The following is a 26,561-nucleotide window of genomic DNA, read 5'->3' on the forward strand; positions in this document are numbered from 1 at the left end:
TGAATCATGATTTAGTGCAGACACCCTTTGTGTCAGCGATGTTAGGAGAACGGAGTTTTGCCAGTTCCCTCGGAAGCACTCTAGTCAAAGTCTTCTTTCTGCCCTCTAACCTTTATTGTGTGAGTGGATGCATGATGTTGATATTCCAGTCCCTTCCACCCATCCTTATTGGATTACTTGTAGAGAAACTCTACTTACTCTACTGCTCCGTTACTATGTATAGGAAAGGCAAAATAAGCATCTTATACTTTACCAGCTTTCAGAATAGTGACCATTTTGGCTTGGTTTTATGTTATAAACTCTTGGATTTAAACTTATTTACTGTGTTTTAATCCATTTCAGTTATATCTTGCTGAGATGGTTCCATCGTTGCCCTGTGGTTGGCTCCTGAGTGTCTTTGATACAATTCTGGTGGTCATATTGGTCTTTTGTTGCATCCAGGCAGTCTGGTGTAGCATAATGTTCCTGACTTTTCCTACATATAATTCTGTCTGGACCTGCAACTGCACCTTGCAAATAATTCCCCAGTTCCATTGTCACTGAGCATGTCAAATGGTAAATGTAGAACTGAGAAGCAATAAATAACTGACACACAGTATATATTATTACATTTCAGGATCATCTCCCTTTGTCTCTTAATTAGTCTTAGTTTAGTGTGTAGTCGGTCTCTCCAGTGTTTGTTTTGTGTGCTTGTGTTTTATGAAGCATGTTTTTTCCTCAGATTCCTAAGGAAGAAATAATGGCAATAATATTCTTTGAGTTTTTTGAATATTGAAGAGTTACTTTGTGGCCATCACTTGGCTACATACAAAATGCTTGGCTCACATTTTCTTTCCTTAAGTATCTTAAGTTACTCCAGTTTCTTCTCTCATAAAATGTTGCCCTTCAGGTTTGATCACAAGCTGGTTTTCATCTTCTTATAAGATCTTTTTTCATTTTGATTATGACTTTTCATTTTGATGTTGCTTCTGGGTCAGTTTTCCAGTTGTGGCATCTTTCATTTCAGTATGCACTTTAAAGTCTTTAGGACAGTTTTTTTTGAATTATAGTTTTTCAAATTTGTAATTTACTTTTGTTATATTTTACCTGATATTTCTATGTCATTGGGGAATTTATTCCACCAGTTTTCAAAATACACTTAACAGCTTATTCCAGCAGTTTCCAGGACTTGAACTTGAAGCATATGGTGATCCCTTCTCTGGAAAAACTGCTGCTGGAAACTGTTGTTTGCAATTCTCTGCTATTTTTAGATAGTCCCTTGCTCTGTAAGTCAACTTTGTTATTTTTAGACAGTCTCTTATTCTGTAAAATAAAACTTTGTTTTTTAGTTTTAATAATATTATAGAAAAGATAAAACTTTAGGGGCTGATATGCTGATACTAATGCCAGGTGTCTGTATAGATATGATATGTACTCAAGGTTACAAGTTGTCTGTATAGATATGACAGGTGTTTGTTAGATATGATATATACTCAAGGTTACAAATTGTCTGTAAAAATAACTTACTCAAGGACCTGAAAAGATACAAAAAGAGAATGCTTCCTCCTTTGGGTGTTCAGAATTTGACAGAGGTAATCTGCTCTGAACCTGATTGCAATAAAGATGACTTTTAACTAATTGGCTCATTAAGGTGTCTTGTCCAGCTTGCTGATTTTCAATACAACAAAATCTGATGTTATATTGGAACATAGTTGAAGAGCATGACTTTTAGTAGGCCTGTATTAAAGTTCTCCGGATGTTCATTTGGTAGTTATAAATGTTTGTATTCCCGATGCTGAAGTGGAAGTGATTATGGTGCTCAGTGAATGTTGATTCAGGATGTAAATTTGAAATTTTTTTTACATTTGATTCTTTTAAACTAGGTCAGGAGATAAGATTTTGTGAAAAAATAATTTGAAGATTGCCAAAAAGTATAGATAAAGTAAAAACTGTTTTGTGTGAGAGATTTATTGATCAGTGCTACGTAATGGCTTAAGAGAATGTCCCTCAGGCCCTTGTAATGCGTCCCTTCATTTACACTCTACTATTTTAGATTGACGTGGTGCATTGTCTTTAACACATACTTGGGATATTTTCCAGAGTTTAGAATTGCTATAAAATTGGACCAGAGATATTTTCCAGACTTTGAGAACTTCGTTTTACGTGTCAGCTTTTTATAATCACCCTCAGATGATCATTCTGTCATTTATTGCTTTTACTCTGTTCAGAGAATATTAACAAAAGGCATGTTTTCCTTTTTTTTGTTTTTATTTGTTTGTTTGTTTGTTTGTTAATCCTCACCTGAGGATATTTTTTTCATTGATCTTTTAGAAAGGGAGGAAGGGCCGAAACCGGTTTGGCTCAGTGGTAGAGCGGGTTTGGTTCAGTGGTAGAGCCATCGGTCTGCGGACTGAAAGGTCCCAGGTTCGATTCTGGTCAAGGGCATGTACCTTGGTTGCAGGCACATCCCCAGGAGGGTGTGTGCAAGAGGCAGCTGGTCGATGTTTCTCCCTCATCGACGTTTCTGGCTCTCTGTCCCTCTCCCTTCCTCTCTGTAAGAAATCAATAAAATATATTTAATAAGAAGGAAAGAAAGAAAGAAAGGAAGAAAGGAAGAAAGAAAGAAAGAAAGAAAGAAAGAAAGAAAGAAAGAAAGAAAGAAAGAAAGGGAGGAAGGGAGGAAGGGAGAGGAGAAACATTTATCTGAGAAATATCTATCAGTTGGCTCCCACACATAACCTGAAGGGGAATTGAACCTGCAATGTGTGCCACCTTTTCGTGTATGGGATGATGCTCTAACCACTGAGAACACCAGCCAGGAGGGGAATATTCACTTTTTCTGTTTCTTTCTACAAAACTCCTTTTGATACTATTGAAAATATTAACTGTTAGGCTTTGCTGGTTGACTCACTGTTTTCAAAATATTATAGATTATTTAGAAAAGGAAGTGGTGATAGTTTCAGGTTTTCACGGCAAACTAATTTTTGTAAATACACTTATTGTTTTGGTTTCCCTAAGCTCTCCATCTTCCCCATCTTTTCTAGTTTGACCGAGAGAACCTACGGATTCCAGGAATGCTGATTATTGATACCCCTGGGCATGAGTCCTTCAGGTAAGAGCACATTGAGTCTTTGTCATCAAGCAAACTGCTGGAAACTTTGAGTCTGAAAGTTGAGTCAGTGAAGTCTCACTCATCCCAAATCCTTGAGTAGTATTTTGAGATTTGTGGTTTCTACTACAGATCCCTAGCTACTTATCTGATAACTACCAATCCTCCTCTGTGCTGCACTGATTTTTTTTAAATATATTTTTTTTATTTTTTACAGAGAGAAAGGGAGAGGGACAGAGAGCTAGAAACATCAATGAGAGAGAAATATCAATTAGCTGCCTCCTGCACACGCCCACCGACGATGTGCCTGCGACCAAGATACATGTCCCTGACCGGAATTGGACCTGGGACCTTTCAGTCCGCATGCCGACGCTCTATTACAGCCAAACCGGTTTTGGCCTGCACTGATTTTATTTGGATACTTTTTTTTTTTTTTAATCTTCATGCAAGGACAATTTTTCCATTGATTTCTAGAAACAGTAAAAGGGAGGAAGGAAAAGTGGGTAGGGGGGTTGCTAAGAGATACCCATCGATTGGTTGCCTCCAGCATTCACCCCTATGGGGCTGGGGAACCTGTGACCGAGTTACATGCCCTTGACCTAGAATTGAAACGGAGAACCTTTGGTCAAAGAGCTGATACTGTAACCATGGAGCAAACTGGCCAGGGACACATACTCGTTATTTTTAGAGAGAAGCCTTTTCTACTCGGAAGAACAAGTCCTAATACATTCCTGGTCTATCTCCTGTGAGACCCGTTGCAGGTGGAATTTTAGCTTGTAGCCTCTTGGCCATATTCCTTAGCGCAAAAAAAACCCCAAAAAACCCATCAGTAAAATTGGCAGAAATATTGGAGTTACTTTGGGAACTACCGTATTTTTCGGACCATAAGACGCTCCGGACCATAAGACGCACCAGTTTTTAGAGAAGGGAAATGAAGAAGAAAAGATTCTGAAACAAATAGTGTCCTAAAATATTTTATGTGCATTAAAACCCAACATCAAAGTCATAAACACATGTAATCAACCCTGTAAAGTAAACAGCAGCATATAGAACCATTTTAGAGCCGGGCAAGCACACAGAGACCACACAGAGCCAGGCAAGTAAAAAAACTTTTTTTTTAAAGTATATGTGTAGGCTATATTTGGACCATAAGACGCAGGGACTTTTTCCCCCCACTTCTGGGGGGAAAAAAGAGCGTCTTATGGTCCGAAAAATACAGTAACTCATTCCAGCTGGTGTCAGACGTTTGGAAAGAGAAGGGCTAATGAATGGCACTTGAATTTAATGCATGTACTTCATTTTGTTTTGTTTTGGTATTACAAAGAAATTAAAATTTTAAGTTTCTTTAAGTAAAATTTTAAGATTTCTATCTACACATCTTTTTCCTTCTTTTCAACAGTAATCTGAGAAACAGAGGCAGCTCTCTTTGTGACATTGCCATTTTAGTTGTTGATATCATGCATGGTTTGGAGCCCCAGACAATTGAATCTATTAACCTTCTGAAATCTAAAAAATGTCCCTTCATTGTTGCACTCAATAAGGTAAGCTCTGCTTCTGAAAAATTAAATTGTAAAATTATGCTTCTGCCTTAGCTGATTTTGCTCAGTGGATAGAGCATCGGCCTGTGGACTGAAATGTCCTGGGTTCAGATTCGGTCAAGGGCACATGCCCGGGTTGCAGGCTCGATTCTCAGTGGGGGGCGTGCAGGAGGCAGCCAATCAATGATTCCCTCTCATCATTGATGTTTCTATCTCTCTCTCCTTCTCCCATCCTCTCTGAAATCAATAAATAGATATTTTAAAAATGCTTCTTTTATTTTAATATAACTTTCATGTAATAATCTCCTCATGGTAAGTTCAAAATGAATGACAAATTTATACAAACACGCACACGCACACGCATAACCACCATTTCCATATTCCCAGAATGTTCCCTCATGTTCTACAGTCAGCCTGCCCCTCCTTCAACCCCAGCAGAGATTGATCTGCCACTGTAGACTCATCTACCTGTTCTAGAAATTCATGTTAAAGGAATTTTGTGTAATCTCTTCAGTCTGGCATTTTTCATTATGTTATTATAGAATTATCCATATTGTTGCATATCTCATAGGTTGTTCCTTTTTATTTCTGAGTAACATTTTATTATCTGAATAATACCACACTTTATTTTCCCATTGAAGGTCATTTGGATTAGTTCTATTTTAGATTATTTATTAATGAAGCAGCTGTGAACATTTGTACACAAGAATTGCTGGGTCATATGGTATATGTATGTTCAGCTTTGTGAGAGAACGACACATTTTCCCCAAAGGGATGTACCAGTTGTTTAACCCTTTGCACTCCGAACCATTCTGGACATTGGCTACCAGCTACTCGACGCTAACGACGGAAACGTGCGTTGAATTAACTCAATTCCCCGTAATCACTAATAAACTGCAATGTCCCCTGAGAGGGGACATCCGAGTGATATGCTAGGATTCCGATGTCCCCTCTCAGCGGAGTGCAAAGGGTTAAATTTTAAGCTGCAGTGGGGTGTTTGTTAAGCTCGTAGGCTTATTTTTAAATTGGATTCCTTGCTTTCTTTGTTGTTGAGTTTTAAGAGCTCTTTGTATTTTGGATGGTAGGTCTCTTATCAGAGATTTTTTCAGATATTTTATCCCAGATTGGCTTGTCCTCTCTCTCTCCTGGCCTCTGCTTTGGTGCCGTATCGGAGCAGTTATTAGCATAGTCAGGGGCATCAGGGCTTTTTCCTGTGCTGTAGGAGTTTCTGTATTTTACATTTAGGTCTGTGATCCATTCTGAGGTGATTTTTTGTGAAGGCTGTAAGGTCTGTATGGTGTATGTGGGTGGTTTTCCAGCACTGTTAAAATGTCAGACTAATAAGCTGAGCAAGGTTATTATTGAAATAACCCTTGCTCAGGATCAGTGGGCTTGGTCATGGTATATTGTTTCTAAATTGCTAGATTTGATTTGCCTTTAAAAAACAAAACAAAACATTTCTATTGATTTCAGAGAGGAAGGAAGAGGGAGACAGATAGAAACAACCATGATGGGAATCATGGATTGGCTGCCTCCTGCCCATCCCCCACTGGGGATCGAGCCCTCCACTTGGGCACGTGCCCTTGACCGGAATTGAACCTGGGACCTTTCAGTTCGCAGGCACCAAGTCAAACCGGCCAGGGCTGATTTGCTCATTGTTGTTGCAGAGTTTTGTGTTCATGAGGACATTGGTATGTAACTTTCTTGTACTGCTTCTGACTGGTTTTGATATCTAGGTAATGATGGCCTCCTCATACAGTTAGGTATTTCCTCCTTGGCCTGGCCAGTTTGGCTCAGTGGATAGAGCATCGGCCTGCGGCCTGCGGATCAAAGCATTCTGGGCTCCTTGTTTACACTTTTCTGATAGTGAAGACAATGGGTAGCTTCCAGCAGACCTTGTATGCTAATTTTACTTTTTGTCATTTCTGGGCCTATTTCCACTTGCTGGTTTTTCTCCTTAGTGGCATTCCAGTTGGCCTACTTTTTTATATTATCTCCCTAGACTCAACTACTTTAAAAAAACTATTAAGTCAGTTTTGCCTCTGTACCCATTTATCACTTTTTAAAAAAATGAGGGAAAATAGGTTTTATTAAACATATTAAATCCCAGTTTGAGCAATAGAATAATTAAAATGGGCTATTTTCTGAGAATGAGAATAATTAGTAGTATTTTTTATTTTATTTATTTTTTTGGTATATAATTTTCCTGGTGATGCTATTTGCTGTAATTGATCCTTGTTCCTGTCTGCTATTGATACAAAACCATTTTGGAATTCCAACATGTGGGGGCGTGCTGGGTCATTCTGGGATCTCATTTTAGCAAACAAATGGTCGCCTCTCGGGTCTCAGTGGTCTCTAGTTTAGGAGGGATGCAGTTCAGCAGGTTGTCAGGAGCTTTTGGTGAAATAAAATATGAGTAATTCCCTCTTCTGGATAAATATAATTTACATGAGGAATTTTCTGGAGCATTTATTAACCTTTTAAAATGTTTTCTATTAAAAACTCTAACAGATTGATAGGCTGTATGATTGGAAAAAAAGTCCTGAGTCCGATGTGGCGGCCACTTTAAAGAAGCAGAAAAAGAACACAAAAGATGAATTTGAGGAGCGAGCCAAGGCTATTATAGTGGAATTTGCACAGCAGGTAAGAAAGCTATCCATTCAGTGTGAAGAGGCTGCATGTGGAGCAGTGTTTTCTTTCATTGCCTTGTCTGTCACTGACTCTGGTTCTGTTCCCCCTTCATGGAACTAAGTGACTTACTCTTCCCCTTACTCCTTTTCCTTTGTAAATCAGAAAGTCCGTATTTCAAAGATCTCTGGGTAGTTTTAATGTTTAAATTTTAAAACTGAGTTAACTTGGGAACTTGTTCTAAAACAATGAATGCCTCAGGATATGCATGACCTTTTCTTGAGTGTTCCTTATGGGTTTCAGGATTAGCCATCTGCTCAGTCGGCTTCTAGTTGGGGTAAAGCATTCCTCTTCTGGAGAAGGCCCCCCGCAGCTTGGCCTGTGGGTGATTTTGCGCTTCATGTCTTTAGGGTTTGAATGCGGCTTTGTTTTATGAGAATAAAGATCCCCGCACTTTTGTGTCCTTGGTACCTACCTCTGCTCACACTGGTGATGGAATGGGAAGTCTCATCTGCCTTCTGGTCGAGTTGACGCAGACCATGCTGAGCAAGAGGCTAGCCCACTGCGAGGAGCTGCGTGCTCAGGTGATGGAGGTAAGGTCAGCTGTAAGGCGATTGTCTTTTTTTTGATAGTATGTTCCTGGGTGGGGATGTTTACTGCTGTTAGATTTAATCAGCATGGCGCGTTGTAGCATATACCTCTTTGCAACCGTGTCTCTTAGGTGAAGGCTCTCCCGGGAATGGGCACCACTATAGATGTGATATTGATCAATGGCCGTTTGAAGGAAGGAGATACAATTATTGTTCCTGGAGTAGAAGGGCCCATCGTAACTCAGATCCGAGGCCTCTTGTTGCCTCCACCTATGAAGGAGTTACGGGTGAAGGTAAGCCTCGGAGGCCAGCAGTGACCTTTGGGGGCTTGTCGAGTTGGGAAACGGCTGAGATCGCGTCCTCATTTTGGGGTGCTGCTTGGCTCACTACTTTTTAAGCGCGCGCGCGCGCACACACACACACACACACACACACCCCGCTTTATGTCAGAGGTCTTCATATAGGAGGGACCAGTCATATTGGCAAATAAGAATCTTCTTATTTGCCAACTAAGCTCTTGATAAAAACGGTAATGCACACCGCTAAGAAGTTTTTCATCACCACTTTTATGGTTAAATAAGACATTCATACAGAAGAGTACACACGGGGCATCGAACAGCTTAATACATTTCAGGAAGCAGACAACCAGATCAAGGAGAAGAGCGCTGCTGACCCCAGGAGCCTGTGTCCTCTCCCGGGCCCAGCAACCTCGGCCCAGAGGGACCCGTGTGCTTCATTGTCACCATAGTGATGCGTGTCCTTGCTGCTCTGACTGCCAGCTCCATACCTGAGAACGTGCCCTAAAAGGGATGGGCTTTTCTACATCATGTCCTTCTCCTTTTTCCTTTGCTTCCTGCTGCTTTCAGTCAAGAAACACAGATTTATGGGTGTTGCTGTACGTGTGGTGCATTGCTGTGTATGTGGGCCATTGCACAAGGACTTCATGGTCAGTTAGATCTCCTGGTGATAACAGCGCAGGCTGGCTCCAGTTCTCCAGTTCATCGCCACACTCGTGAACATGGGTGTGTCGTCTCCTGGGGCAGCTGCCAGGTTTCTCCTGGGTGTGCACAGGCGTGAACTGCGGGCTCATTGCTTGGGCTCCGCACCACCTTCAGCAGGAAGGCCGCAGTGTCCAGTGAGTGTGCCGTTGCACTCCCAGCTGTGCCCATTGTTCACGCTTCTAGCTCTCGATGCAGATTCTTCTGTCTCCCATTCTAGTGGCTGGGTAGCTCTTGCTGTTCAGGTGGCACTTGTTTGCTTGAAACATGGTGGCCACTATTTTGTTTATAGCCATTTGGATTTCTTTGTGAAATGCCTACTGTGCCCTGGCATTGTCTCCTTAGCAGATTTCCGAATTGTTTAGTAGTCAGCTGATTGGTGGGTAGGTAGTGCTTCATCTTGTCCTATTCTCTAACTTTTTTTTTTTCTCTGGCACCTTGAGAAACAGAACTACTTAACTTTACTATTGATTTTATCAAGCTTTTATTTTGTGTATTGCTTTTTGTGTCTAGTTTAAGAAATCTTTACCCCTAAATCATGAAAATACTGTCTCTTACATCTCCTGGTGCTGAGCACTCTCCCGATGACAGTGGTAATGGGCTTTGGTCTCTGCAGAACCAGTATGAGAAGCACAAAGAGGTGGAGGCAGCTCAGGGCGTGAAGATTCTCGGCAAAGACCTGGAGAAGACGCTGGCCGGCTTACCCCTGCTGGTGGCGCACAAGGAGGATGAGATTCCGGTCCTTAAAGTAAGCGGGTTTTCCTCCGGAGCCTCCCGACCCGGCATGCGGAGAGGGATTCGCACCAGGAGTGGCGAGTGAAGCCTTAGTCATGGCCGCTTTGCACACAGCTGACACTTTTTAAACACTTCAGTTTAAAAAAATCTTCCCCCAATTACTTCAGTTTGTATAATCATATGAATTGGCATAAGTAATATTTAAATGCCCTACAATTCTTTTTTTTTTTTTTTTTTTTTAAGAATTGGGTTCTTTTATTTATTTATTTTAATATATTTTATTGATTTTGTACAGAGAGGAAGGGAGAGAGATAAAGAGTTAGAAACATCGATGAGAGAGAATCATCCATCAGCTGCCTCTTGAACACCCCCTACTGGGGATATGCCCGAAACCAAGATACATGCCCCTGACCGGAATCGAACCCAGGACCTTTTAGTCCCCAAGCCGACGCTCTATCCATTGAGCCAAACCGGTTTTGGCTAAATGCCCTACAACTCTAAAGCACATATTTTACTTCAGTAAAAAATAAACCCAGAAGTTGTTTGATTTCATTTGCCCGAGTATATGGATAGACGAGGTCCTGGGAGTCTTTCAAAGCCTGTGTGCCTGTGTAGGAGCAGATGGCACATGAGCCCAGCAGTTTCACAAAAGCGAATTGTGACCACAGCTCATGCAACTATCCTGAGCACAGCTGGTCTGGTGAGCCGGGCCCAGCACTGGCTCCTCAGGCTGCACCAGTCCCCGGGCAGGGAGTGGCCCCTCAGGGCAGGGAGAAGAGGGTGGGTTGGCATGGACACCTGCTTCTAATTGGCATCAGCATGACTTTCCTTAGAATCTCATCTTCAGCTGAACCCGGTTTGGTTCAGTGGATAGAGTGTCAGCCTGCCGACTGAAAGGTCCCAGGTTCGATTCCGGTCAAGGGCATGTTGGGTACATCCCCGGTGGGGGGTGTGCAAGAGGCAGCTGATCGATGATTCTTTCTCATCAATGTTTCTCTCTATCCCTCTCTGTTCCTCTCTGTAAAAAATCAAAATATATATATATAAAAAAAAGAATCTTAAGAGCAGCAGTGACGGAGGACAGGGCTGTGAAATTAGGGTAACTTCAAAATTGAGACAGTTGAGCTGAACCGCTGGGCCACCGAAAACACATTCCTATGTGTCGTACTTTCAGCTTTTAAGATTGTCATTGCATTCCTCTCACCATCTGCATATTTGCCAAGTTGAGCAGAGGTTAAACATATTTCAGGCGAGGGGAGGCAAAGTGGGACACAGCTTGAATGTGGTCCAGAGCCTCCACTCCTGCTCTGGTTCTGCAGTGCCAGCTCCTGGGGGTTTTGTTTTCAGAAGGATACTTAATGAGAGAGACACACAGTAGGCTGTGTCTAGGCTGCTGCTGCTGGAGTTGTATGTACAGCCATGTAAATTCCAATTTCTTCAGGATGAATTGATCCATGAGTTAAAGCAGACACTAAATGCTATCAAATTAGAAGAAAAAGGAGTCTACGTGCAGGCGTCGACACTGGGCTCTTTGGAAGCTCTGCTGGAATTCCTGAGAACCTCAGAAGTGCCGGTAAGTAACGGTCCGGGGCTGGGGTGGTGGGCTGCCTCTGCCACCTGGTCCTGTAACGTGCGGACACCTGTCTCCAGTACGCAGGCATCAACATCGGCCCCGTCCACAAAAAAGACGTGATGAAGGCCTCGGTGATGCTGGAGCATGACCCCCAGTGAGTACCTGCCCTCCCGGGGGAGCTGCGTCCCGATCTCTGTGCCTGCCCCTTGGGGTGCGCTCCTTCTCACTGTCTCTCCTCTGACTTCCAGGTATGCAGTCATTTTGGCCTTTGATGTGAGAATCGAACGGGATGCACAAGAAATGGCTGATAGTTTAGGAGTTAGAATTTTTAGTGCAGAAATTATTTATCATTTATTTGATGCCTTTACAAAATATAGACAAGACTACAAGAAGCAGAAACAAGAGGAATTTAAGTAAGTTGGTGATTTTCCCTACTTTGGTCTTTGATGAAGTTGACTATTGGAAAATTGCTCAACAGCAGCAAGGGGTGTGGACAGCAGAAGTGTGGCGTCCGCTGGAGGCTGTACCTGCAGCGCTGGCGCACGTGGCCCCCGCCGTGTGGGGACAGATCCTCGGGAGCCTTCCTGTGTTTGGTTTCTGTTTTCAGTTTGGCAGACCGAGGTCTCCTTCGGGGGGGCTGTCTGTCTTCCTGGGGTTGCAGGGAATGGGGAACTAGGAGCTGAAACAAGGGAGGCATTCCAGGGAGCGAAGCCTGGCCTGCAGCACGTGGAGAGGGGCACTCCCTCCCTCTGGGAGCTCAGGAGAGACAAGCACTGAGCACAAGAAAAGCGGGGATAAGTGCTAAAAAGCAAAACAGAGCAGGATGAGGGAGGAGCAGCTCATCTCTGAGACCTAGGCTATGATCCAGCCACCCAGACACAAGTGCGGACAGTGCTGGGCGGAGGCCACACAGAAACCCTTGGAGAGGTCAGAGGAGCCGGCGGGACCCCGTGCACGGGGTGGATTTTGGAGTCAGTGATGAGGGCCCATCAGTCCAAGCCAGACACCACAGAGGCTCAGAGCAGTCACCCTCAGAGTGATGGCTCAATCGGGCATATTCTCAGTTCAGACTGTGAGGAGGATTTAGACGGTGAAACCTAACGGCACAAGGCTTAAGACTTAAATTGTGAAAGCACTTGAAGCATTTGCTTCATGAGCAGGGAAACTGCTTTTGGATCATCTGATTTGGGAGCATGCTAGAGAGGAGGATGTGGTTTGATGCCTGTGGATCCCCAGAACAGCCTCCACATGTGCCACGTGCCACCTGAGTAGGTCCCATGAAGTTCTAAGACTTGAGTACCGTCTGTAGCTCAAGCCCTTCAGTCTGGGCACCAGATGCTCCTGTGGGGCAGCTTCTCTGAGACTTGGAAGCACTTGATGGACAGAGGAGGGGTGAAGAGGAAACCACACAAGATGGCTGTGGACTGAGCACCCACCCCCGGGCGGCACTGACCTGCCCGCGGGGCCTGAGAAAGCTGCGGGAGCCTCGTGTTCACCTGAACTTGCTTTTTAGTTTAAATGACTCTGTACTTAAAATCCTTTTTTCTTTTCTTTTAGGCACATAGCAGTATTTCCTTGTAAGATGAAAATCCTCCCCCAGTATATTTTCAACTCCCGAGACCCAATCGTGATGGGCGTGACTGTGGAAGCAGGTCAGGTGAAACAAGGGACCCCCATGTGTGTCCCTAGCAAAAACGTAAGTGCCAGCTGTGCTCTCACAGCATGTGCTATCTGTTAAGCATTAATGCGAGTCCAGAAATGGTGACACAACTCATACCACACCGAGTGTGTCACTTTCTGTACTTTAGACTGCAGCCTTGCTAAATGTCAGCATTCCTTAGTCAAATTTGGTTTTAGCACCCGATACCAGTTCATCAGCTATGAAGACTGCAATTTTCAGTCCTCATTCACTTCAACTGCCTAAACATGACCTGCTGGCTTGGTCCCGGATCCCTTCGTGTGGCACTGCTTTTAGCAGTCAGTGTTTGTCTGCGTTAGGGGCAGCCTGAAGAGTCCAGACAGACCATTGCTTCCCAGGGCCTTTCTCCCTGGATTTGTCTGGCTTTGGGACTAAGGAGAGGATCCTGCGTGAACAGGTGCCCACGGGCCACATCTATCTCACACAGGGTGTCTCACTGTCGGTGACTGACTGCTGGGGAGGTGTGCTGCCAGCTCAGCCTCTCCATGAGAGACACTTTCCCCTGTAATGAACTACTAGGTGGTCTGTGGGTACTTTGAGTCCCTGTGATCTCCTGTTCCTCAGCCTTTATCCCAGAAGCTTTCACCATTGGCATAAGTCTACTATTACATCAATTGTTGCAAAATGGTGATTCTTTCACTCGCCCCGCTCTATAAAGAACCCTCACCCCCCGACCTTTTCATTGAGGATCCATACACCGTCTTGTTTTGTAAATTCTGCTGTTGTAATCCATTAGCAATACCTTTGATCACCAAGTTACCCAGTTTGGTCTGTGGCAGCCACTTGCCCCTGGAGCATCCTTCTCCCAAGTGCAGGACGCCGTTCCAGGCGTCTATCCCTGCCCAGACCATGCCTGTAGTTCCCATATCACTTCAGTGGCTGAGCTAGGATGTTTATTTGCAGTTATTGTCTCCTGTATGACTGGCCAACCTCTATTTTCTCTCTTAATCTCCTATATCTTCCCAAGCAGAGGATGCCCCCACCCCGTAATGAGACCAGGTTGCTCATAATTCATCCTCAGAAAGAAATGGGCCTGCAAGGCCGCCCTGACTCCGTCCGCTGCTCCTCACCCCTCGCTCACAGCAGCCACTCCACACTCATTCTTGGTTCTGGGCTTTGGGCACCTGTCCTGTGCAGGGTGGGACAGAAATAGAAAATAGCATACAGCACTTTCCAAGTTGTGGCCATCTCGGGAAGGGCAGAGAGGGCTGTGCTGTGTCACCCCCGACTTATCAATGAGAAAACTCCGCTGTGGAGATGGTGCCCGTGGAGGGTCAACAGCCGAGGCTTTGGCACTGGCCCAGACATTGGTTTTCCTCAGTGCTCGTCTCTCGGTGCTGCAACAGGCAGGTTCCTGTGTTTACATTGTCCTTTGTTCTTATTTTACAGTTTGTGGACATTGGAATAGTAACAAGTATTGAAATAAACCACAAGCAAGTGGATGTTGCAAAAAAAGGACAAGAAGTCTGTGTGAAAATAGAACCTATCCCTGGTGAATCCCCCAAAATGTACGGCAGACATTTTGAAGCCACAGACATTCTCGTCAGTAAGGTAAGTCCCTCCGCAGAGGGGACCTCTGAAGAGGCGGCGGCCCTGCTGGCTCCCTCACTCGGCAGCCGGAAGGGACTGGTGTGGGCAGGCTGACGGGGAGCGGCCCCTCGGGAAAGCTGCTCACAGTGAGGGCGCTGGTCTCCCAGGGCCCCAGCAGCGCTGCCTTAGTGTCTGTCAGAGCGGCCAACGTCTGGGGGTCGCCCGCTTCTCTGGGCACTTGTTGGTTCCATTCTGTTCTGATGCCTCCTGTGCCTCGTCCTTTGCAGATCAGCCGGCAGTCCATCGATGCTCTGAAAGACTGGTTCAGAGATGAGATGCAGAAGAGTGACTGGCAGCTTATTGTGGAGCTGAAGAAAGTATTTGAAATCATCTAATTTTTCCACATGGGGCAAGAATTAGAGTAAATGCAAGAAAAACAAGATAAAAAGTGGAATGGACGTATCTGGACACTGATGCACTTAAGTATGGAAGGAAAAAAATAGATGTATAAAATGTTTTCCATGAGAAACCAAGAAACTTACACTGGTTTGACAGTGGTCAAATACATGTCCCACAGTTCCAAGGTGCCTGTCCACATGCCCGCTCCTTCCCCACCCTACCTGCTGCTGTTTTAAAGTTTGCCCTTCCCCAAATTTGGATTTTTATTACAGATCTAAAGCTCTCTCGATTTTATACTGATTAAATCAGTACTGCAGTGTTTGATTAACCAAGCTTCTGCAGATTTTGTGATTCTTGGGACTTTTGATGTAAGAAATACTATTTTATTTATGCATCTCCTTCCCACAGTCATTTTTTCCAGCATTCTTCTGCCATATGCTCTGGATTTTTTAAAATAGGAAATTAGGTATTCTGGTATTTCTCTATCTGCTTTGTGTGAAACCATGGTGTCGAGTGTAGCTGGCTGCTATTGGCGCTTGTCTAGTCCGAGTCCCCTGTAATCAGCACAATTCTGACTCCAACAACGAGAACATTCACTAGAAAGCTCTGCTAGGCCTTCGTGGTAGCGTAGCTTCTCCCCCAGGAGCCTTCAGCTCTTGTGTACCAGTACATGTTAACACTGGGATTTTTTTATATAATCTTGGTCTATTTTACCCTAGAATGTATTGTATATCATGCATACATTTTCTGATTAGAAAACAGGGAACTGATAACTATTTGGGGCTTAGTGCTTCTAAATTGTCATGGAGACATCATATGATACATGCGTATTAGTAACTCTGATAGTAGCTACTTTTATGGTTTTCCTACTTTTATGCTTTTCCTGGAAAGTGTGAGTGATAGGTCCACATGAGGATATACTCCTTTCCTCACATGAGGATATACTCCTTTCCTCAATATAAGGGTAATTCGTGTAACAGATCTCAAGGGTCTGTCTACCTATTTATAGCAGTGTCGAATGAAGTTAGTGTAGGTGTTTGAAGAAAATGTTCCCAAGTAAACTATATTTTTAAAGTGTTATGGCATAACATAGCATAAAAATACGTACATTTGAAAATCTGTACCACTCGTCATTATTGAAGTTTCTCTAAGGGCCAATAGAGGTAAGAAAAACACCTCCAAACACCTGTGGGGCATAATTTTCCCAGGAGAAACTTAATTGTGCGTGTGTGCTGATTCACCACATGTAAACTCCTCCACTTGGAAGAAGTGAAGATGTCCTTAACAGGCCCTTAACTTCCTTCCTGTGTGGAGGTGATTGCCTGGAAGCAGCAGACCCCAGCCTGGCCCTCGCGGGAATTAGCCTCGCAGAGTCTGGGCTGCAGGTGGTTCCCATGGTACGGACCTGGTCCCTAAAGGATTCACAAAAAGGAACCTGTACAAAATATACATCCAGTTCTTTATTAAACAACTGTAAACACCTCACTGTAAAAATCCATAAAACTTTATAAACAAACATTTTGTAAATAGAATCTATACTACAGTAAAAGAATTAACACATTTATTTACATGCAATACTGACAAATTTGGCACTTTTTGAAAAGAAATGTACAAAACACTTGCTCCAAAAGAAATTTGAAATTATGAAAACTCAGAGCATCACTACCATGCACTTTGTAGATACCTCACAAGCACTTATGGCGCAGCAGCGAGAGCTCCACGCTCCCTGTCACACTATGTAACCTTCAATGTGCTCCCATAAGTCTGTTGTAAAACCACCTGAACATTGTCAAGAATAAAGTCAAATGCCATATTCCAAACTGATTCCACCGACTGCTGCGTCAACCTACAGGTGGGGAAAGAGGAACACCAGGAAAGACTCATGATTCCTTCAAGAATCAGTTTAACATTTTAATGTAAGAATCAAGAATCGATTTTGGCAAACTCGAACATTCCAAAGGACTTCCCTTGGTTTTAAACTATATGAAACCCCAAGGGGAACAATCTCATTCTGACTTTATTACCCAGTCAGTATTGCAGCATTCCTTTCTTTGCATTCTACTCACTGCCAGAAACGACAGAACTCAGAGCCTTGCCTTCCTCCACTAGCCCCTGTGACATGCCATTTCCCCATGATGGCAGTACCAGTTACCTTTTCATGTATTTTATAACGAGGTCCAGTTTCTCCAAGTCCTTCTCCTCTATCAGGTCAGTGCAGTATTTCACTACTTGCAGAATGTCTTCTTCCATTGGATCTGGAGGGGAAAAACATCAAATGAGGACCAGCCCACCTATTTCTAGGACAGGAAACTGCATTTTACAACAGCACAGCCAATGGGCTCCGAGAGAACTTTCCCAACCAGTGGAAGTGCTCTGGCTGATTGAAGCTTACAGGATTTAGAAAATGAGCGCCATCGGCATAGTTGGAACCATAGGACCATTCATTACACATCGTGCTCGGTGCTCTGCCCGGCCAGGCTGACCTGAGATGGTGGTGATCCACTCCTTGAGCAGTGTCTTCACGTCACTGAATTCCACGGCGCCGGCGAGGTTGGGTGCCGGGGGCCTGCCACAGCCCGGGGCGGCAGGCTGCACACCTGAAGCAGAAGCAGAGAGTTCTCCCTGTTAAGAAAACAAATGATAAAAGTGCTGTATTTACGTGACATCGAGTGCGTTAAGATGTGGTTTAAAAAGCATAAAGCTTACTAGTGCTTTCCCGGGAGCAGGATCTTCGTGTTTCAGAAACCCTTCAATTAGCTTCTGGGGACTCCCGCTGGCCCCTGGCGCGGCTTTGACAGGGCTGTTAAGCAGCTTGTTTTTCAAAGGGCTCTGAGCCTTTTTGGGGGAGCTGATGGGGTTTTTCTTCTTGTTCCGTTTCTTTTCTTTCACCGAGGCTGGTTTCAGCTGAAGTAACGGATTCCTTGGCACTAAAAGATGAACATAAGATCCTCAACCAAGGTATCTGGATAGTAATATGGATCCCCCCATCCCTCTCAAATCCAACCCCTGTGCACACGCACCCCAACTAGCCTCTAGCTGAGCCTGGGAGGCAGTTCATGACGAGGGCTGAGAGGTCAGGCTGGGCTGGCCCCCGCTTCATCTTTCTGTTGCACCACTGCTGACTGCTAACTGCTCACAGGAAGTGATGAAAACTCAGCAGGTGAAATATAAACGGCTCCTCAGCACTAGTCTGTTTTTAGCCTGCATCCTTTTATGTATCTGTTTCAAAGGACAATGGCCTTGGCAATTATGCGAAAAGATTTCTAGAAATACCTATTTAGGCATCTTTGTTTTTTTAAAGGGCTTTAAAAAAGTCAAGAATGGTGTTTGTAAGTCAAGAAGTTACAGACACAAATCTAACTAGGACTCGATCACTTACTGTATTGTCTACTTGTTCTGCTCCCCCAATTTAAAGACCTCAACACTACTAAGAGCAGAGTCTGGCCATTATACCCCACGCTCCACTTCCCGAGTGCTCACCGGCGGCGCTGGCTGGCTGCTGGTGCACGCTCTCGCCCTGCCTCTGCCTCTGCTCATACGCTGCTTTCAGCTCCTTCTGCAGCTCAGCAGGGAGGGCAGCAAACACCTCTGGGTCCACCTAGTGGGAAAGAGGTTCAAAGTCAAAGGAGTTGATTCTATATGGCAGCTGGCTTAATACTTTTCACACGAGATTATTTTCAAATGATACTTTTCTGATCTGTATGAATTCTTAACAGGTCCTCAATATTAAGGCTCATTAAATCCTCACGAGGTTTTAGGATGAGAAGAAGGAATACAATTCTGAGCATGAACTGGACTTTTTTTTAACGAACAAAACACTGAGCACAGGCTCTGCTGGTATGCCATGTTTTCTGAAACATGAGACTGGACTGTGTTACTGTCCCAAGCTGCGCTTCTCCTGTTTCTCAAGCACAGCCCCATCAGAGGTCTAAACGGGAACAGGATGTTCTGGGTAGAAGCTGTGAACAACCATGTGCCATAGTCTCCCTCCTCTCAGACCTCCGTTGTTTCTGAGTGGCTGCTGTCTGTCCTGCAGATGATGAGACGAGCCAATCCCGCCCCTTCCCCCATACGGACGTGGTGTAGACTAATGCAAGTTTCAGGTGCAAAGGGAAAGGAAAGATATGCCCTGAACTGGAGCAGGAGGGTATGGCCATTTACACTGGCAGAAGGCCCCTCCATTTCACTTACCTGTGAGAATGCTGGGAGGGCTATTACATTAATTCCCATGTCGCTGCTAGATGCTTGAGGTTCTGGTATTTGTAACAAAACCGTCCCCACTGGCTGGGGCACAATCCCTGTATTACAGCCATTTACTGGCTCCTTTTTGTCCCCGTGCTGCTCCCCTTGCTGGACCGCACAAACTTGCTCTACTTGTTCCCGGAGATCGGGTGGGAGTGCTTCCAGAACAGACTGATCAAGCTGTAAGACAGGGTGCGAGGGTGCGCCACGCTCAGAGATGATGTTTGGAGAGCTCATACTTCACTTGCCCCTCAACGTTAACATCTCGGATAATGAAGAGAAGGTGAGGAGCAGATAACCAGGCCAGGAAAGCCACCGCCTGCCCCTGCTCTGAAGGCCGAGCAGAAATGTGTGGTTCTGAAGGTGACGCTCCACAATGGCCGGTCCCCAGGATCAGGCCAGTACACACAGGAGGAGCCTCCATTGAGCTCAAATCTCCAATTCCTAAAGCCAGAAGTTAACCTTTCAGGCAGGAAACTATATGCCCCCGAGCACAATGCTAGGCTGAGAGCAGACAGACTGGCATCCCTGTTCCCAGGCCCGGTCCTTCCTCCGGCCCCGCACACGGCCCTTGGGGGGCATGACGCTCAGGAGTGGGGCAGGCCAATCAGCTCGCTGGGAGCAGCTTTCTGGGTAACTCGGGCCACAACGGCCCCTTGCCCTAGCCTGCAGCCAGCGGCCAATGTTCTCAGCCTCTGCCACCGAGTGCTACCGAGAAATCAACTTTCCACACCAGCAGCGCGCACCAGCTCAGCGAGCACCTGCGTCAGGAGGTTAGCCCTCCAGGGAACCGCACCGGCTGTGAGGAAAACCCGTCACAGGCTTCTGAGCGCCAGAGCTGGTCTCAGCCAGGAAGTGCATGTGTGGCCTGTCACAGAGGCAGTGAAGGAACTGGTTCTCACCCAACATTTCACAAGTTGCAAAGGTTGCAAATCCTTCACTTAACCGGTCATGTGGCATTTGGGATTCAGTTCGGGAACAGAGTGGTCTTAAGGAGTCACCCTTTCTCTCGACTATACTGGCAAGGAAATTAAACATGTCATTCCTACTGTAAATCTACTTTTGCATTATCATCATAATTATAGAAATATACCTGTGAAGGAGATGGGACCTCTATACTCAGGTTTAGTTTTGATTTTAAGCTGATGGGAGGATGTAGACCATTCCATTTCCCCGAAGGCTCGCCTTTGCTCACAACAGGGCTGATGGCAGATGTCAGATGTGTGGAGAGAGATGGCAGGAATGTGCAAGTTCTAGAGGCAGATGCAATTTCCAGATCCATGGCAGCCAGGAATACTGAAGCACAGAAAATACAAAAACTAGCCTCCATCTCATTCGGGGACGTGGGGGCACTCTGACCCAGCATGTGCCTGAAGGGGCGCACACAGCCCTCCCCGCCAGAGCACTCACAATCAACAGCTCTCCTGAGGCAGGACCACCCCACACCCACCTTCCTGGTGCTCTTCCTCCGAGGGTGCCTTTGCTTTCTGGACTTGGAGGAGGTCCAGGACAGAGTGGGAGCCGCCGGGACAGGGGCCTGGCTGAGCTGGCACGTGCCTGGGACATGCGGGAGGTCTCGAATGAGCGGGAACCAACTGGTTCACTTGAATCCCAACCTAGAATCAGAAGAAAGTATGTTTTTAGGAAAACTAAAGTGAAACATGAAGTCAACTGAGCAACATTCTCAGCCAGTCCTCTTTTTACATCTCCTATTACTACAATATGAAATTAAAGTATTTAATCAGCCTTCTACATGATTTTTACAAAAACGGCTTCTGTACTACCTGGTGAGCAGACTGCCCCTCCACTTCTCCTCATTTACAACCTTTTCACACAGAACGTCCAAAAAAGGGAGCTGTTGTATCTCACCAAAGTTTTTGCCAGAAAAGTTTTAAAAAGATTCTAAAAATTTTTAAATTAAAAAAAATCTGCAAACTTCACATAAAATTAAAAAGTATTAAAAATGGGCCTGGGCTGAAGCCGGTTTGTCTTAGTGGTAGAGCGTCGGTCTGCGGACTGAAAGGTCCCGGGTTCAATTCCCGTCAAGAGCATGTACATTGGTTGCGGGCACATCACCGGTGGGGGGTGTGCAAGAGGCAGCTGGTCGATTTTTCTCTCTCATCGACGTTTCTAGCTCTCTCTCTCTCTCCCTTCCTCTCTTTAAAAAATCAATAAAATATATTTTTTTAAAAATAATGGGCTTGGGAGTGGACGGGCAGTACCCTCGGGCATGTGACGGCCACCCTCGCCAGCAGAGCCAGCGCAGCGGGGAGGGAGAAGCTGAGTCCTGGCTGCCGCTGCTCCCAGGCCTGCCGCACCGGCTGGTCACCACACTCCGCACGCTGAGCGCACAACGGGACCAGCGAGGCTCCTCTTGCAGAGAGCTAGGTTTCCACCTTTCCCATGCTCTCATCTCTGCTCCAAAGGCACCTTCATGTGCCTGTGGTAAGTCTTCCTCATCAGACACACGTTTCTGATGAAAAAGAACCTGGTAAGTACAAGCCCTGCAGACTCACACTCATCCCAGTCCCATCTATTTCTAGAGGAACAAGAACAGGAAGCAAGACAATGCATGTAAAATAGTCCTTGGTTTGTTAAAGAAAGGCACTATAAGAACTTAAGGCACCAGATTATTATTCTAGGCAGAAAACAGAGTTCAGAACAAATCTGATTTTCTCTGAAAAAGGAGATCATCCGGTGAGAAATTCGAGTTTTTCGGTTTTATCACAGGAGCTGAAACCTGCACACAAACCGCACACTGGCCCCGGCGTGCTCAGACCAGGCCTCCAGCGAAAGCCACGTCACAGAAAGCATTCTAATGCCGTGCACGCACCCCTCTCATGTCTGCGATGCTCAGCTTCATTGTGTGGAACATGTTCAGCGCGGCCTTCCCAATGACGGCTGCGCTGTCCGTGGCCTGGTCCAGCGTCACGGTCCTGTAAGCGACAGAGGTGACTTTAGGGCACTGCTGACAGAGATGGAAGTTGTCAGGAAGCCACAGAGTCACGAATGTATGTATGTAACTCCCAAAACCCAATGAGCTAGTTTACCTTCAAGGAAGCCAATGAATTAATTACATTGGCAGCAAGGAGAAAAGAACATTCATACAGAACATTGGAATTTTAAGATCATTCACAAAGAACCGGCCAACTAAAAGTAAACTGGAACTTTAAAAAGAAGTACTCAATACATTAACAAATGTAAACATATTGTGTTGCAACCAATGCATGAATGTTAAGTACAATGCTCTTAGATACTAAGAGAGGTTTTAGGTTCCAAGGACAATGGTGTGTCGGCAGAATGATTACTATGAAGAAAGCAAAGATGAATCCCTTGTATGTTGGTTCCTGACTCTAGTTTTGTCAGTCTGAGGTGAGGCCACTGAAACATCTAAACGTGGATATAAGCTCGTTACAATCCTCGGTCTGTGAACAGACCCGTGCGGACAGCCGTGACAAGGGGACGGGTGGCACCCGTCTGCAGGCCGGGGACGGCCAGCATCTCCAGGTGCCCCATGCGTCCGTCCACTGTGCTCGCTCCCCGTGCCCCGAGGACATCGCGCACTCATCTGGACACGTGCCCATTTCTGCACGAAACCACTTGGAAAAGTATTTCCACTGATTTGTTACCCAATAATAACTTTCAGCACAAATAAATACAGAATAACTTAAAAGCATGATTTCAGTGGACTTTAGTGGATGAAACCTATGTTTATCTTAATTTCTTTCTAAAATACCAATAAAGTGACTTAAAATGATTTTTGAAAGGTATAAACTTTGATAGAAATGGGAGAGGGGATTAGAGAAGAAAAATGTTATCCATAGTTTAGAATACTAATAGCAAATCAGTAAATGGAACGCTTCCAAATGCCTGCTTAACAGCCAGAGGAAGGTACCAACATGAGCAAGCACAGACCCCCAGAACAGCTCAGGAATTAGAGGTGCCAGGTGTGTAAGAAAGGAGGGGGAGGAAGGGGATGAGAACGAACACGAGAGAGCCCCCGCCGTCCACCACCTGAGGGCCCGTCACAGCTCAGGGAGGAGCGAGGCACCTCCCATCCCCTTCCCCATCCAGACCCTTCCTAACAGGAACCAGATCGAGCTGGAGGACTCCGCTCTGGGGAAACAGGGAAGCAAACAGAAAAGATCAGACACTACCATGGGCTGTGACAACCCCACAGCAGCCCCTCCAGCCACTCGGTGAAGCCCCCGGAGCCAGGCCTGCGTGTCCCGCTGAGTCCAGAGGACCAGACCGCATGGTCGCAGTTCCCAGGCGGGAAGCCGAGCCCGCAGACACTGCGGGCATCCAGGAGAGGAAAGGGACTTGGAGAAGCGCTCACCCGGGGACTGGCCGAGTATTTAAGAGAGACGATGCTGCAATGTGAAATACTAGCAACATTTACAAGTCCAAAGAGCAAAACAAAACACTCGAAATTTAAAATGTTACTGGAAACAAGTGACTTCTAACTCCAAGTTACGTTTATAGCCTTTAAGTCGGGAAAGCGCCGAGCATCAGGGCAGACATACAGGTTCAAAAAGGCAACCTGACCAGCGCTCTCTCAGTGAGATCTGACGGGGGACACACACACACACACACACACACACCCGCAGAGTGAAGGCTTTGCAGGAGGCCTTGAGATAAACCAGTCCAGCAGGAGTCGTATGCTGAGGGACCCCAAGAGACAAGTCTCCCAGAAAAAGATATCAACAGATGGCTGATGTACTGAAATATCCTGGAAGGGAGTTTGGAAACGATCTCTGGTCAATTCACAAAAGAGCAAACGATTCTCAGTAAACTGAGAAAAACTTGTTCAACAGGAGAGGAAATGTGTGGGTCAGCTCTGAACAGTATGTGCGTGGCTGGGAAAATTTAACACTACACCATGACTGATCCAAAAAACAACTTTACTGAGGCAAAGCATGCAGGGAAACAGGGAAAACTGACAAGGGAAAGCTAGTTTTACAAAACGGGAAGAAGCTAGAGGTAGCAGTTTCCGTGTGCACCTAGAGGCATGGAGGTGACCACCAGGAGAAGCCACGGGAGCGAAAGGATGGCTGGAGCTGGGGCCCAGCACGGGAGCACCGCATGCGACACCTCCTCACTCAGACGCGTTCCTCTGGTAAAATTTAGATGGACACACTTCAAACTGACCACATGCATAACAGGACTCGAGGGGAGATTCTTTCCCCAAAAGGAAAAGGGTTATAAGAGAAACTTTCCTAAGTGAAAATCAAGCCAGAACTCGGTCTCCACGTACCTCTGACAGGCCATTAAAATCTGCCGTTTCTATTAGTTTCATCTAGTGTCAGAGTCTGGAAGCCACAAGACTGTGGTCAAGGCCAAGGACAAGAAATCACAGAATCATGGAATGTGGAGACCAGTTCTTAATCCACTCAACTGAACAGGACTCAGCACACTGCACGGGAACCCACAGACTGTTGTATAAAGGGCCAGGCAGTGAACACTGGTGCCTGGTGGGCCCCTTCGCAGCCTTCATGTCTCACAAGCCGCTATGAGGTAGTGTCCCTCACACTAATCATAAAAACAAGCACAGGCTGGCGTGGCCCACAGGAAGTACTGTATTTTTCGGACCATAAGACGCACTTTTTTCCCCCAGAAGTGGGGGGAAAAAGTCCCTGCATCTTATGGTCCAAATATAGCCTACACATATACTTTTAAAAAAAAGTTTTTTTACTTGCCCGGCTCTGTGTGGTCTCTGTGTGCTTGCCTGGCTCTAAAATGGTTCTAAATGCTGCTGTTTACTTTACAGGGTTGATTACATGTGTTTATGACTGTGATGTTGGGTTTTAATGCACATAAAATATTTTAGGACACTATTTGTTTCAGAATCTTTTCTTCTTCATTTTCCTTCTCTAAAAATTGGTGCGTCTTATGGTCCGGAGCGTCTTATGGTCCGAAAAATACGGTAATTAGAGGAACAGTCGGCACTGTGGAATTTCATAATCCCCACTACAACACAGCATCTCCTCCGCAGTCAGGCACCCACAGCGTAGGCGTCAGCAGCTGGCTTACAGCCATCTGCATCTTGGTGACGCTTATAAAATGGCACTGTTTCAATCATGTGCTGCTTGTGCATCATCAAGTGTCATGCAAGTTAACATGTTACGAGCACAGCAAAACATATTTTATTACGGTGTTTACTAAGCAGAGTCCCTGTCTTGTTAGAGGTAAAGCCTGACTGTTGTGGAGGGAATCTACAGCTGAGATGAGCTTCAGATAACTGGGGGAGGGAGGACGCTGCGGGGGAAGCCACGGGCAATCACTGACGGGCCCATGGGGGGTCAAGGACTATTCTTTCTACTTCTGTATTATAAGTTTAAGGTTTTCATAAAACACTTATTTAAGGTTTAGGACAAAAAAGAAATACCAAAAGCAGCAAACAGATAAGTGCTAATAAAAAAGCCAAATAAATATTATCCTGAGTCAGGGAAAATAAAGTATAACCAATTCCATTTTAAACGCTGTAATTAGGTTTCTGGAGAATCTGGATTTTTCCAAAGAGAATGATCAACAGGCTGTTTTCTTAATAAGATTGGACAGAGGGAGCCCTAGGCACTGCTGAATGTTCCACACACAACGCTAAGAAACGGATAGACATTTAAAAGTGCACACATGCCGCCCTAACCGCTTTGGCTCAGTGGATAGAGTGTTGGCCTGTGGACTCAAGGGTCCCAGGTTCAATTCCAGTCAAGGGCAAGTATCTTGATTGCGGGCACGTTCTCAGTTGGGAGTGTACAGGAGGCAGCTGATCGATGTTTCTAACTCTCTATCCCTCTTTCTTCCTCTCTGTAAAAAAAAAAATCAATAAAATATATTTAAATAAATAAATAAATAAATGTGCATATATGCCAAGAGGAAACGAACTGCTACCAGTTCTCCTTTCAAATAATTCTATCAGTTTTGGATGTTCCTTTCCAGGTATCTTGAACAAATAAAGCTCCAGGTTACATTCCCAGAAAAGGTATTATTATAAACTGGATTACCAGAAACCATGTTTAAAACAATTATATCCAGAGTAGAGTCCTATAATCAACTTATTATAAAAACAACAAACTACAATTTGAAATAGGTAATTAAATGTTCATTAAAATAGGTAAGAACAGCCAAGGCCGGTTTGGCTCAGTGGTAGAGCGTCGACCTGCGGACTGAAGGGTCCCAGGTTCGATTCCGGTCAAGGGCATGTACCTTGGTTTCGGGCATATCCCCAGTGGGGTGTATGCAGGAGGCAGCTGATCGATGTTTCTCTCTCATTGATGTTTCTAGCTCTCTATTTCTCTCTTCCTCTCTATAAAACAATAAAATATATTTTAAAAAAAATAGGTAAGAACAGAGTTCAAAATTACCAACTGCATAAAAAAGTATTTTATGAATTCTGTTCAATGTGTAATTTATAACCCGTTTTCCTGGTAAATCAAAACCTTCAATGATAAAGCTGGAACTTTTCTGTGTCTGACAGCATCCTCTTGTCACTCTCAGCAACATCAATATAAAATGTGACTGTGACCACGCTAACTCTTTCC

General features: G+C 45.0%; 2 protein-coding genes and 1 long non-coding RNA gene across 16 annotated transcripts in view; 2 read left to right on the plus strand and 1 right to left on the minus strand.

The window, feature by feature from the left end:
- EIF5B (eukaryotic translation initiation factor 5B) overlaps positions 1–15,381 on the plus strand; it is a 48,375-nt gene extending 32,994 nt beyond the window's left edge. For all 4 annotated transcript variants that reach the window (XM_036454059.2, XM_036454060.2, XM_036454057.1 and 1 more), the window contains 12 exons: positions 3,024–3,091; positions 4,488–4,629; positions 7,138–7,269; positions 7,665–7,847; positions 7,976–8,137; positions 9,459–9,590; positions 11,019–11,150; positions 11,228–11,304; positions 11,399–11,563; positions 12,708–12,846; positions 14,239–14,400; positions 14,667–15,381. In XM_036454059.2, coding sequence (XP_036309952.1) covers positions 3,024–3,091; positions 4,488–4,629; positions 7,138–7,269; positions 7,665–7,847; positions 7,976–8,137; positions 9,459–9,590; positions 11,019–11,150; positions 11,228–11,304; positions 11,399–11,563; positions 12,708–12,846; positions 14,239–14,400; positions 14,667–14,774 — 1,602 coding nt within the window. In that variant the 3' untranslated portion in view covers positions 14,775–15,381. The remainder of the gene's footprint in view (positions 1–3,023; positions 3,092–4,487; positions 4,630–7,137; positions 7,270–7,664; positions 7,848–7,975; positions 8,138–9,458; positions 9,591–11,018; positions 11,151–11,227; positions 11,305–11,398; positions 11,564–12,707; positions 12,847–14,238; positions 14,401–14,666) is intronic.
- An 844-nt stretch (positions 15,382–16,225) lies between these two features.
- Positions 16,226–26,561, minus strand: part of REV1 (REV1 DNA directed polymerase) — a 104,613-nt gene continuing 94,277 nt past the window's right edge. For 10 of the 11 annotated variants that reach the window (XM_045587241.1, XM_036454047.2, XM_036454046.2 and 7 more), the window contains 9 exons: positions 21,854–21,956; positions 20,471–20,636; positions 20,114–20,316; positions 18,970–19,200; positions 18,259–18,376; positions 17,485–17,705; positions 17,262–17,400; positions 16,931–17,033; positions 16,226–16,624 (listed from right to left, as the gene is read on the minus strand). In XM_045587241.1, coding sequence (XP_045443197.1) covers positions 16,513–16,624; positions 16,931–17,033; positions 17,262–17,400; positions 17,485–17,705; positions 18,259–18,376; positions 18,970–19,200; positions 20,114–20,316; positions 20,471–20,636; positions 21,854–21,956 — 1,396 coding nt within the window. In that variant the 3' untranslated portion in view covers positions 16,226–16,512. Of the gene's footprint in view, positions 16,625–16,930; positions 17,034–17,261; positions 17,401–17,484; positions 17,706–18,258; positions 18,377–18,969; positions 19,201–20,113; positions 20,317–20,470; positions 20,637–21,853; positions 21,957–26,561 lie in introns of those variants that run through there. The other variant, XM_036454048.2, reaches the window with a different exon arrangement.
- LOC123653031 lies at positions 19,169–20,075 on the plus strand. The gene is made up of 2 exons (XR_006742664.1): positions 19,169–19,303; positions 19,693–20,075. It is a non-coding gene; the product is annotated as an uncharacterized LOC123653031 (long non-coding RNA).

Source organism: Pipistrellus kuhlii, unplaced genomic scaffold (assembly GCF_014108245.1).
Source record: "Pipistrellus kuhlii isolate mPipKuh1 unplaced genomic scaffold, mPipKuh1.p scaffold_m20_p_27, whole genome shotgun sequence".
NCBI lineage: Eukaryota > Metazoa > Chordata > Mammalia > Chiroptera > Vespertilionidae > Pipistrellus > Pipistrellus kuhlii.